The sequence below is a fragment of the Sceloporus undulatus genome, chromosome 3, assembly GCF_019175285.1.
Source record: "Sceloporus undulatus isolate JIND9_A2432 ecotype Alabama chromosome 3, SceUnd_v1.1, whole genome shotgun sequence".
Taxonomy (NCBI): domain Eukaryota; kingdom Metazoa; phylum Chordata; class Lepidosauria; order Squamata; family Phrynosomatidae; genus Sceloporus; species Sceloporus undulatus.
The window spans coordinates 66,206,022-66,219,530 of NC_056524.1; the positions used below are offsets into that span (position 1 = coordinate 66,206,022).

The 13,509-nt window shown below is 39.0% G+C and overlaps 1 protein-coding gene across 4 annotated transcripts in view; it reads left to right on the forward strand.

The window, feature by feature from the left end:
* ITSN1 (intersectin 1) overlaps positions 1-13,509 on the forward strand; it is a 106,523-nt gene that overhangs the window by 36,411 nt on the left and 56,603 nt on the right. For all 4 annotated transcript variants that reach the window (XM_042456443.1, XM_042456444.1, XM_042456446.1 and 1 more), the window contains 8 exons: positions 787-1,049; positions 2,394-2,543; positions 2,752-2,892; positions 3,822-3,909; positions 4,260-4,399; positions 5,947-6,068; positions 8,710-8,939; positions 9,939-10,060. In XM_042456443.1, the coding sequence (XP_042312377.1) occupies positions 787-1,049; positions 2,394-2,543; positions 2,752-2,892; positions 3,822-3,909; positions 4,260-4,399; positions 5,947-6,068; positions 8,710-8,939; positions 9,939-10,060 (1,256 nt within the window). The remainder of the gene's footprint in view (positions 1-786; positions 1,050-2,393; positions 2,544-2,751; positions 2,893-3,821; positions 3,910-4,259; positions 4,400-5,946; positions 6,069-8,709; positions 8,940-9,938; positions 10,061-13,509) is intronic.

Genomic DNA, 13,509 nt, shown 5'->3' on the forward strand with positions numbered 1-13,509 from the left:
GAGTAAAAGGGCCGGCCGGGCCGAGGCAAAGAGCCGGCCCCTTCTCCATGCCGCCGCCGAGGAGTAAAAGGGCTGGCCGAGCCGAGGCAAAGTGCTGGCCCCTTACTTTTCAGCGCTGCCGCCGCCGCCGCCAGGGATCCTCCGATCCTCCAGCAGCTTCAGAAGTCCTCCGTGGAGAAGTAAAGGACCGGCCCTTTTCCTCGGCCAGGCTGGCCCTTTTATTCCTCAGTGGCGGCAGCGGAGAGAAGTAAGGGGCCTGCCCTTTTCCTTGGCCAGGCCGGCCCTTTTACTCCTCGGCGGCGGCGCAGAGAAGTAAGGGGCCGGCCCTTTTCCTCGGTCAGGCCGGCTCTGGAGCCGCTTCCCCGCCGCTGCCTTTTGGAAAAAAAAATGGTGGTGAGAGCCCAGACGCCGAGAATCCTCTCAGGCCTCCAGAGAGGCCCCCTCCAGCCAGCGCGAGACCCCCTGAGGGCAGTCCAGGGATGCTGCCGGCGGGCAACGTGGGGGGTCATCTTATACCCCCCGTCGCCTTATACGCCGGAAAATACGGTACTTCAAGAATTGTCTCTAAGTGGTATTTAATTGTAAACCATCATGGAGTATTATTGTTTGTCTGGTACAACCATTATTATGATAGTGAAATGATTTAATACTGGTTATATTGTTTAGAGACTTAAGATATTAAAGTACAGTACATTCTACTTGGAAGATGTAATTTTGTTTTTATGCATTAAAAATACTCATGCATGCAGCATAAACTGAATTCTAATTGTAACATTCTTCTTACAGTTACATTTGAAGATAAGAAACGTGAGAACTTTGAACGTGGCAATCTGGAGCTTGAAAAGAGGAGGCAAGCCCTCTTGGAGCAGCAAAGAAAAGAACAAGAGCGTCTTGCACAGTTAGAAAGAGCAGAGCAGGAACGAAAAGAGCGTGAACGACAGGAACAGGAACGGAAAAGACAGTTAGAATTAGAAAAACAATTAGAAAAACAGAGAGAATTGGAACGCCAGAGGGAAGAGGAAAGGAGGAAAGAAATAGAAAGGCGTGAGGTAAATGGACAATTTCAGAAGGAATACCTACTTGTCTAAAAACAAATTAAAAGGTATATTGGGGAATACTTATCATGCTGTTTTTTTCAAAAACTGTATTAGGGAAACCATTTCTTTATCAAATTGTAGCAGGAAGATAGCCAAACTTCAATGCAACATTTTATCATGGAAAGCATAGAAAATTACCCAATTCTTTACTTGTGTAAGACAGTGATAGGGAACATGTGGTCATCCAGATATTGCTAAATAGTATTTCCCATCAGGTCACCATTAAAAACATTACATCATCACCATATGTTCGTCAGCCCCCATTTAAGACAAAATACTGTGAGATTTGCCTGCATGTTGATTTAAATCCACATGGATTCATGTTGGCTGCTTTGAGAGTTACATAATGTGTCTCCAGTTGACTTTTGGGGCACAATTGGAAGTGCTCATATTGTTGTTGTTGACCTTTTTAAAGCCCTGCATATCATGGAATCAAAGGAACATTAAGGACTGACTTCTCATATATGCTTTAGGATGAATAGGAGTAATGTGACCTTTCAGATGTTGGAACACAGCTCATAGCATTTCCTCATGATTGGCTATGCTATGTAGAGTTGACAGGATTTGATTCTCATACCTGCTTTAAGAGTGCCCAAGAAAGCCATGTTTTAAATATCCCTGTCTTCATAGTTAAGACAGTTTGTTTTCTAAAGCAGACCTTTCATTGACCTTTTACAGAGTGTTATAGCAATTTTGGCAGTTTTTTTCCTACATAGCAAATAGCTTGACATTTTGTGAGAGCTGTGGTCATCATTGTGATGAATATTTGTAAGCTACTTTCAGAGACTTTGGAGCTGGTACATTTTTATTTAAATGAAAATTTAAAACTGTTAGCAATCCTGCTAGAAATAACTAGGGTGATTTTAATTGATATGTTCTCTTTTTTCTAAATTATGGAAATTAATACCATGGTTATTGTAATTAATACATCAGATGAAGCTTGTTATCAAGTGAGAATTACCTGAAAATAACATAATATTTCAGTAGCCTTTTATTTTCCCATTGATCACTGGTATGTGAAAGATCCAAGGTTCAATCCCTGACATCTCTAGAAAAGGTTGAAAATTGTTTTGGCTAATCCCTGGAGAATGTCTGCCAGTCATCTAGATGGACCAATAGACTTGGAATAAATCAGCTTCTCACATTCCTAGAGGTATATAAGCAAAGGCTATAAGAATTTATTATTACTATAATTTTGAGTTCATCAGAATGTAAGATCTCAGTTAAGTGTATGAATTCTTATAATAACATTACATAGACTGTGCAGTGTTAATTCATATTTTTAATCATTGTTAGGCTGCAAAAAGGGAACTTGAGAGGCAAAGACAGCTTGAGTGGGAAAGGAATCGGCGGCAAGAGCTCCTGAATCAAAGAAACAAAGAGCAAGAGGATATAGTTGTTCTGAAAGCCAAGAAAAAAACTTTGGAATTTGAACTAGAAGCTTTAGTAAGTGGGGAATATCTTCTAAAATGTATTGTAAAGTACAATAGTATGTAAACCCAAATGATTAGAAATTACAAGATCTGTTAATTATCACAGCATATGCCTTTTCATATTCATTTTTCTTTTCCAGTTTCCAGGCCAGACTGAAACTTTCTTGCAACTAATATTGCATTCTAATTAAAACTTGAGTAATTTTTTTTTCTTATTCAAGAATGATAAAAAACATCAGCTGGAGGGGAAACTTCAGGATATCAGATGCAGATTGGCTACCCAAAGACAAGAGATTGAGAGTACAAACAAGTCTAGAGAACTAAGAATAGCAGAAATTACACATTTGCAACAACAGTTACAAGTGAGTATATGATCTCTGCAGTATTTAGCAATTACATCCTTTTTGTTCTAATAAAGAAGGACCATAGAGCATAACATATAAATATTAAAATAGTAATGATCAGAATATTGGTCTACCAAAATTATAGTCAGGTCACCTTAGCATCACCATAAGTCAAAAATGACTTGAAAACACAAAAGAAAACAAACATTGCTCCAAGTAGTGTTTGGAATGTTGTATGGGTTATTTTTTTCCATTTAAACAAAAAGTGGGGGATATCTAAGCACATTAAGGAGTCCCAGGTAGGGTTCTATGACATAGGATTAGGGTGTTATTTTTAAAGAAGTCTTAATTTAATAATGCTAAAATGAGGATAACACACTTCTGTTTCTTAAACAGTAATTTGGCCTATTCTTCTTCTACCAGGGCAGCACATATATACAGTCTGTTTTCACATACTTCAACCCTCCTTCCCAGCTGAAGTTATGTTGCTGATCATTTTGCCATTTTTTTTTTCAAAACTAAAATACCCCCCACAAAAAACCCAAACCCTTAAAATGGACATTTAGCCACTTCCAGTTTTGTTTTGTCTTTATTTGTGCCAATTTTAAGAGATGGTGGGGCTCGTGTTGGGTTCTGGGACAGAAGATGGGCTCCTGAACTCAAGCTGCCCACCACTTTGTAGACTTGTGATAATGAAAACATAACAAAAGCAAGGTCTGCCTTGGAAGCAAGTGCCATAGTTAAGGACAAACTACTTGTCTTAACCTGTTTCATGGGGTGGAGTGAGAAAAAAATGTTGTGGGGAATGTTCAGACAAAATCTGTAAAATGACTTTTTGTATATACATAATTTCTTTTTATATATATTATGATTTCTTCCTAAAATGATCAGTTCAGCTGTAGTATGAGGCTTGTATTTATACCTGAATTCTGTTTTATTTCATTTAGGAGTCTCAGCAAATGCTTGGAAGATTAATTCCAGAGAAGCAGTTACTCAATGATCAGCTAAAGCAGGTTCAGCAAAACAGCTTGCATAGTAAGTATAGTCGGCCCTTCTTACGCACAGATTTTTTATACGTGGATTCAAATATCCACGGCTTGAAAATGTTTTTTAAAAAGTATAAATTTCAAATATCAAACCTTGATTTTCCATTTTTTTAATAAGGGACACCATTTTGCTGTGTCATTATATTTAATGAGATTTGAGCATCCATGGATGTTGTTATCTACGGGCGATCTTGCAACCAAACCCCAGCGTATAACAAGGGTCCACTGTGTATTGGAAAATATGGTGTGTGATGTGGACATAAATATTGCAACTTTTTGGTTGGTTCAGGAATCACAAGTCGCTGAAAAGTACCTTTATTGTCAATATTTTAAAAACAGGAGATTCACTTCTCACGGTCAAAAGAGCCTTAGAAGCAAAGGAATTAGTACGTCAGCAGCTCCGTGACCAGCTCGATGAAGTAGAAAAAGAAACCAGATCAAAACTACAAGAGATCGATATTTTTAATAATCAACTAAAGGTAATTATGCCTGAGCTTTGTTACTTTGAAAGTCTACTTTGAAATCTCAGGAGCCCATATTTACAAGGCAGATGAAGCCAACTATTGATGGTTTGTCCTGGAAAATGGTAGAAATCTATTAAATAAGTAAAATGGGCATTGATGAAGTTGAATTAGTACATGTGAAACAACGTGAGTTTTGTGGTCAAGAAATCAAAAGCTGAAATTTTGAGAATACTTCCTTTGCGCTTGCAAATGTTTTTACCAAAAAATATTTGGTACCATCGGGATGATCCCCTATGGTCGTCACACAACCCAAAATATTTTTTGGCTAGAAACAATCAATAACACCCTCCAGGGCAGAGGTGGGGCTCCTCAAGGCTGTTACTTTGGTCCTTCACCCAACCAGGCTTCCCAAACTGCCTTTTTTTCTTCTCTCACCAAAACAGGAGAATTGCTTCTCCTAAAAGCTTCCAGCAGTGGCAGTTCATATTTTAATTAGGTTACAGGCCCCCTGCACTGTTTAACATCAAATAATACCTTTCTTTTTTTAAAAAAAAATAGGAACAGAATTCCTGCTACTTGTGCATTTTTTGTTTGTTTGTTTTTGGCATTTTAAAAAGTCCATGCCGCTGCCAGGAAAACAGAAAAATGATATCTGCATCAGCTGCAGTTGGTCATCCCTGTTGTAGGATCTTTCCCTTCCAGTTCCGGCATAAAAGAGGCTGCCGCCTTGGAAAAACTGGGCAAAAATGTTTTGCCCCCACAGAATGCTGTTGGCCATTTTGGCAAAAAACAAATGGAGCAAAAGGAAAGAATCAGGGTTTGTGCAATTTTTCAAGGCCCGCTGTGGAGATGTAGCTCCTGAATGAAGTGAAGTGGAGAATATGGGGGCTTGGAAATGTCTCATCCACAGGGTTTCCGTGAGTCAAGACTGACTCAAGGGGCATTAACAACAATGCTAATGGGGGGAAATTAGGTGCTTGGGACTGTTTAACGTAGAAGAAAGACATGCAAAGGGAGCTGTAGTAAAAAGACATAAAATTATGAATGATATAAAAATAGCAAATAGAAAGAGATTTTGTGCTGCATATGTAATGCTAGAACCCAACACCAGCCACTGAAGCTATGTAATGGGAAATTAAGCACAGACAGTGGTAATAACTACAGTTTGAACCTTTGGGATCATAGACATAGAAGTTTGACACTCTTTGTAAGTTAGATTCCCCCAAACGTGAAGCTTTGTTCTTCATGCTGAAACATATGAATAATAGAATAGTCCTCAGCCACATAACGATCACTTCCATACACCATGGACACTTTTGGTCCATGCCATGACACTGCCCATGATTGTTAGATTTTAATGTTATTTACGTAATTTTAATCTCAATTTGCTTAATTCTTTTTAAGGGGGGATATTGTGTATATCATTGTATGATTTTATATGTTGTTCGCTGCTTCGATAGTTTTTACAAAAAGTGGGATAAAAATAAAAGTTTTATTTATATTATTATTATTATAACATAGGGAGCTATATGAAATAGTAACATAGCACTCCTTTATTGCAGGAACTAAGGGAGATTCATAACAAGCAGCAACTGCAGAGGCAAAAAAACACAGAAGCTGACAGGCTAAAACAGAAAGAGCAAGAGAGGAAAACAGAGCTGGAAAAGCAAAAAGATAGCCAGAGGTGAGTTAGTTTATACAATGTATTCATTCATGATTACTGTGAAAAGAATCTGATGAAAACTTTGAACATTGTCTGATGCTGTCCAAATATTTAGGAATGGATGAGCTTCAAGATGAGTATAGTTCTTAAATATTTGTCCCGGCTAAGCTCACAGGTGCCAAGGACAGAGTGACAAACATGTTTGTCACTCTCCTGATCTAATAAGTATCTCCTTGGTATTCATGCTTATTATCGTGGTTAAACCTGATATACTCCAGTTATGAGTCTCCTTATCCTGCCATGCTACCAGGCTTTACATATGACAAGAAAAGGTTGATCTTGTGGAATAGATGAGTTTAGATTATTTTAATTGTTTAAATTTTATTGTAATTATTTATTCATTTTTTAAACATTTTTATCTGTGAGCCACCTTAGGTCCCATCTAAGAAAAAGGCAACAAACAAATGAAGGGAAATGAAATACAGTTGGCACTCCATATTTATGGGGATTAGGGGCGGAAGACCCCTGTAAATGTGGGAAAACCATCAATTACATCCCCCCCCCCGAGGAAGCCAGTTAAAGGAACGGGAGGGGGAGAGAGGCATAGGCACACACCTGCTGCCTCTCTCCCCCCCCCCCCCCCTTCTGTGCCTTCAACTGGCTCAAGAGAGCCAGTTAAAGATAGGGAAGGCTGGTGGGGAGAAGGCACAGTCACTCACTCTTCCTGGCTACTCTCTTCCTCATGGGCTTTTTCCCCCATGAGGAAAAGCCCAAGAGGAAGGAGGAGGAGTACGTGACCATGGAGGCTTAACATCACGAATGATCAAAATCGTGAATGTTAAGTCTGTGAATGTCGAGGGCTCACTGTAAATACATTAATGACATCCAACACTGGCTTTCCTTTCCATCAAATTCTAAGGAAGGTTATGTCAGTATTAAATCCGTGTCTGGTGTCAATAACAGAGCTAATGACAGCAAACAAATTGAAGTTTAACTCAGGCAAGACAGAAGTGTTCATTTGGAAAGCAGATCAAGCATTCAGTCTGTGCTGGACAGAGTTACGCTCTCCTGAAATCTCAGATATGTATTTTGGCTGTACTGTTGGACTCAGACTTAGGCCTGGGAGCCTGGATCTTAACAATGACCAGGAGTGCATTAGCACAGTTAAAGCTTATGCTCCAGCTATGCCCATTTCTGGAAATGCCAGATCTAACAAGGATGACACACATGATTTGATTATATCCCATTTGGATTATTGTAATGTACTTACATGGGGCCACCTTTGGAAACTGTGTGGAAAGTGCAGCAGATCCAAAATGCTTTAGTAACACTGCTGACTGGGGTTCATTGCAGGGAACATACAATTTCCCTGTTGAAACAACTTCACTGCCTACCAGTTTATTTTCGGGGACAATATAAAGTGCTGGTTACGCCCTCTAAAGCCCTAGATCACTTGGGTCCAGACATATATCCTAATATGAGCTTGCCAGAATTTTAAGATTTTCAGGGAAGGCCCTTCTCTTGGTCCCATCCCTTGCACAGGAGGCTAGGTTGGCTCCCTCTCTGTTCTTTTTTCACCAGCAGGTGAACACTTTTCAATTTAACTAGGCATTTGAGTGTTAATATTCTTTTTTAATTGTGGCATTCTTATCATTCTTATTATATTTTAATTGACTTTTAAAACAGTTTTAAATCAATGTTTTAATATGATTTTTGTTTATTTTAAAACTTTTGTATTATTTGTTGATTTAACTGTATCTTGTTTTATTTCATAACGTGAGCCAAATTGAGTCCTATACTGGGAGAAACGTGGGATGTGAATGAATCAGTGAACACATACATACTGTACATACGAGGGATTGCCTGAATTTATATAGTCTTGGGAAGAAAATGTGTCTTGGTTATTGTCATAACTATAATCTAGGGTTAACCTTTATGTGATATGTCTCAACTGCATGTACTTATCCATCCCACCAGGTTACCTTATTAAATTGTCATGTTTTAAAGCTAAAAATTAATATTGATTTGTGTATATTATATTCTGTCTGGCCTTTTCCATTGTGACTTGCATGACTGAAAAGACATCTTCAAAACATTGAAACAGCATAAAAATATAAAGTACTGTAATCATTTAGCCCCTTTGAGATTGATGTAGAAAAAGAAATTTCTAGTATTAGCTTTTGTGGATTACAATTTGCTTCATCAGATGTTACATTAAAACACCTTCTTCACTAACAGACCTCTTACATTACAGTTTGGATTCTCCTGGTGGTTGGATTCTTGCTTTCTAAGTTCCTTGCTTTGGAACTAACATATCACCCATAGTTATTTGCTTTGATTTTCCAATGTGGATGATGTATATCACTTTCTGTGGTATCACTGGTAATGTTGACTAAAATGCCATATTGACTGTACAGCTGTGATCTGGCACTGTACACGATATTTAAGATTTGCCTCTAAGTTAATTTTCTGGAAATAGTTAGTGCTTTCAATATTAAACTATTTAATCTTAACAAAATTTTAAGAATTTCTGTATTTTTATTTTCATTCACAGTGTAAAATACTGTAGAGTGGACTCCCAAGAATATATTTTTGACAGCATTTGTTAGGAAAGGTAGTACAATATTATGCTCATTTTGTTTTTCTGCACTAATAACTGTAGAAGAACTCAAGAGAGAGAGAGACAGTGGCTTGATAGAATACAACAGGAGGAAGACCACGTAAAGCCAAGGAAAATACAAGAAGAAGAAACACAAAAATGGGAAGAATTAAACAAAAAGAGAGAGAATGATGATAAGAACAAACAAGAAGTGCAAGAAAAATTAAATAAACTTTTCCATCATCATAAAGATCCAACAAAGCCAGCTATCCAAGCTCCCTGGTCAACAGCAGGTACAACAGAACATGGGACCACAATGTACATATGGAATTTATAGTCTTTACATTATTATATACAACTGTATATCTCATTTTAAACACATTTTACATTTGTTCAGGAAGGAAAACCAGATCCACACTAGAAGCTACAAAGAATCAATTTGTTTTTCCCAGCACCAAGCTGAATCTGAATCATTATTTGAAAATCTCCCCCCCCCCCCGGCAAAAAAAAATTGCCCAACAGAAAATGAAAAACACCCACAAGCAAAGTTACTAATTCCGAATAAGGATTTAACTGTTGTGGTAGAATGCTATTCATTTCCTTCGTCCCAAACTAGTGAAAACTTAAAAGCATACTTTAAGGGGGGGAGGGGGGACATAAGAACACTACCATTCTTGAGAACCACTTTAAGTCAGGTAGTCACCCAACTTCTAAAGACCAGTGTGTTAACATAGGAAGTCTTTTACTGTATTAATGTGGACTGTTCTAGCCTAGGTATGTTGGCATGACATAAATTTGGTATTTAATTTTTTTCAGAAGTGTTGGTAGTAGTCATGCTAGTTCATTAAGTAGCTGACAATCTCAAGCATAAAAATAAACCATAATAGTTGTGTCCCTTCTCCCCTCTACTCCAATAGTCATCCTCCTATACAAACTAAAAGGGTTTGTGTTCAATTTGTCTAATGCTAGTATCCAGATAGAAATAGTGCATCATGTTCAGCTCTTCCTAAAGCCAGTTATTGTGTAGTGGTTAAAGCTTTGGACTGGAGTTTGGGAAACAGAGGTTCTAAAGGCATAAAACTCCCTGAGTCTCACTCTTGCTCTCACTCTGACCTACCTTACAGGATTGTGAGAATAAAGGAGGAATGAGGAGTGTGGTGTGTACTGGTTTAATTGCATGAAGTAAAAGTTGGGATACAGCTAAAGTTGGGATACAACTAGGTAAAATGAATTTATTTTGTAGATTTAATAACCTTTTTTTTTTTTTTTTTTTTTTTTTTTGGTGGATGTAGAAAAGGCTCCACTAACATTTTCTGCTCCGGAAGATGTTAAAATAGTATATTATCGGGCATTATATCCTTTTGAATCCCGAAGCCATGATGAAATCACTATTCAGCCTGGAGACATCATCATGGTAAGAGAGAAATATTGTGTTAGAAAAAAGCATAAATGTTCTCTATAACCTAAATATTGATTAGTTGTGAAACTAACAAATGGGAGGCTGAAAGCTCATACCAAGATTGTGTGGTGTTTGATAATAGTCTATTTAATACAAAAAAAAATGTTGAAGAAAGCATTTCAGGAGAATGTGGTAATGAATAACAGCACACCCAAGAACTCAAGTTCTGAACATAGTGCCTCTCAACCCCACTGTAGTGCTCACCAAGCTTCCTACCTATCCTTTTTAAAATAAATAAATCTGTTAAAGTGACAATATGGCACTCCAAAATCTCTTAAATCCACCGCTGCCACTATCTTGGTGAGACACTCACCCAAATCTCTTAGATGTTAGCACAATGGGTCTTTTTGATCTCACCGCCGCCACCAATCATGTGATGGAGACACTCAAATGCAGGAGTCTCTTGTATGTATCCTGCACTATAACTCCCTTTTCAACTCAGACCTCTGGGTTCTAAATTTCTCCCCAGCTTGGCACCAAAAATTCCTTGATAGCCATACTCACTATCTAATGTTTCCCAAACCAAAGACTTTTCTCAATGTTGATAGTGTTTTAATGTATTTTGGAAATCACTCCAGACACCTGCTTGTTGAAACAAAGTAATAGATTTATTTACAAGTCAGGCTAAATACAGTATCTCTTTTAGTGGCTGGTGCTCACATTGGATATGGTGTCTAAATATGTTATTTGTTACACAGTTTGACAGTTCGTTTAGCTTGTTTTGTAATTGTTTCCTTATAACTTTATATTCTTTCTGGTAAACTGTGACTTCCCTAGTCACCCTAATTGAACTCTCACACTTGAACTCTCTTAGTTCCAACTGTCACTCAAGCACTTACAGTAATTTTCACAGCCTTTCTCTGGCTGTAATCCATCAGGCTTTTTCTGGACACAGTTTGCAAAGGACTCTCCTAGTCCTTAACCTAGTACTCAAATCCCCTACTCAATTGCTCCTTTTAGCAGTATTCCTCAGCCATCTTGGCTGTTAAAACCCCGCAGGGTCTAATACACCAGGAACACTAACTCAGAGCTCTGTCCCTATCTGATCCCTATCTAACTCAGACACTCCTCTCTTCTTATTTATACTTTCTCTTGAGAGTTGCTTCACCTTTTCTTGGCTTCACTCCCCATTGGCTCTTGCCAGGCTCACTTTGGTTGGATGTTGCCAATCCAAGAACTCAGGTTCTGAACATAGTGCCTCTCAAACCCATTGCAGTGCTCATCGGGCTTCCTATCTGTCCTCCTCCCCCCCCCCCACCCCAAACAGCAAAGTTGACATAACTCAAAGTGAATTACTATTGACCAATGCTATATTTATTTCTAAGAATGTATTTGGGTCCCAGAGGTGAACAGGGTGCAGCTTGTGGTTGCCATGCACCACAGGTGGCCCCCATGTGGCCCCCACAACCTTCCCTAGGGGCTGTGGGAACAATTTTGCAATATTCTGGATGGTCCTGTTTGGGGACAAGGAGGCCTCACTTCCATATGCGGAGGTGATGTAGTTTGTTCATCCCATGCACCTGGGAAAGTTGTCCATCCCTGTTCTATAACAATAAATGAGCATGTGTGGGTCTTAGCCTGTATTTAAAATGTTTACATAATTTTATTAGATTAAAGTTGACTATATTCTGTAGTATCAGTTTCTCTCCCTAGGTGGCAAACTTTCTTACCTGGTAAAGCTACAGGAAGCTTTGAGTTATTCTTTTCTTCAGAAGTTCCATATGCTGCTATTCACTGAAGCCCTTCAGTGCCTTCAAAAAGTTAAAGAAGTAAATGGGGCTCAAGCTGTTTAGTAACAGAACGAGAAGAGTTAGCAGGGACAAAGCCTGAATGCATGTTGGAAAATGGGAAGAAAAACCAATAAGAAAAAAGATGGGGTGAGAAAAGAGAGTTGAACACCAGAGTTGGGAGATGGCTAGTGGGTTTGTAATTGTTGCAAAGCTAGGTAGTTCTGCTAGTAGATAATAGTAGGTGACTCCAGACCAATACTTCATTTTGAAACATACATTGTCACCCAGGAAATTTGCTTTTTACTGGGGATGGTAAGATGCTTCCTGGCAGGTACAAGTATCTGGGGGCAGGGGGCTAAGTTGTTAGGGCTAGTGATGTGATTAGGCAATGTGTTTTGCCTGTGTGTATGTTAGATTATTTGCTATTATTGGCTATTTCATTGGTTTTGTGCAGGCAGATATGTGATTTGGCATTTGGGGCGCAGATCCTACATCTGCCTTGTTTTAATATTATTGACAAAATTAATGGCCATATCTGTTTGCTTGGTGGGAAATGGCTGTCAGAAGAGAAAATCAGAGTACAAAAAGGGGTTTTGTGTTTTGGCGCTCAGATCCTATTTCTTCCTCAAGTGCCTCGGTATATTAGATAGCTTGTAACCTAACTTGTTTGACTTTTGAGAAATGCCATTGCTACCATTTCATGAATGAAAAAGCTCCTCTTTCAGCCCAAGAGTAATATTGTATAATTTCCACACAGCATTGTATAAAATTCCTAATTTGCTTGCTGGCCCTAAAAATCTGAAGACACCTCATTTCCTTCTGGGAGAATTAAAAGACTGAAGTCCTATGTAGGGTGTTCCCTTTTGGAATGAGTGAAATGCTTTTAATAAGAAGGTTTTAATAATTTCTTTGTAATACAAGTTGAGTATCTCTTATCTGAAATGCATGGGACTAAAAGTGTTCCATATTTTTGATTTTTTTAAATGTTGGCATGCCTGTATAATCGGCCTTCACATCCACAGATTTAACTATTCACAGAGAAGATACTTCTCCCTCCAGAAACCCCCCCCCCCAAAACAAAACAAAAAGCAAACCTTGATTTTGTCATTTTAAATAAGGGACACAATTTTACTACACCATTGAATATACAGTAATAGGACTTGAGCATCCACAAATAACCGGTCCTGAAATTAAACCCCAGCAGATTCGAAGGTTCTCTGTATTTGCATATACTGTACATGATGAGGCAGGAGAGAGACTGAGGATGTGTGAAATGGCAGGAGGTGTAGAGATCTGTAATCCTAGACCATATTTGTCTGATAGAAAGTTTGGCGGGGTACAGTAGGTCCGCGGGGGAGCCGGAGCCTTCAGACGGCCCGACTCCCGCGCGGACCGAAAAAAGAAGCTCCAAAATGGAGCTTCTTTTAGCGTCGCGTTTGCGACGTAGCAAGGCGCCAGGGGCGCGCTCGCTACGTCACAAGCGGCGCGACACGTCTGGACGCTGTGCGTCCAGTACGTAAAGATGGCGGCGCCCATGTAGAAGGGGCGCCGTCATCTTGTACAGACGGAGTCCGTACTAGGCCCAGGGGCGTCTAAAAGAGACGCCCCTTTTTTAAAATGGGACGTCCGGAGGACGTCCCAAAGGGCAGTGTAGAAAGCCCCATAGCTTTCTTT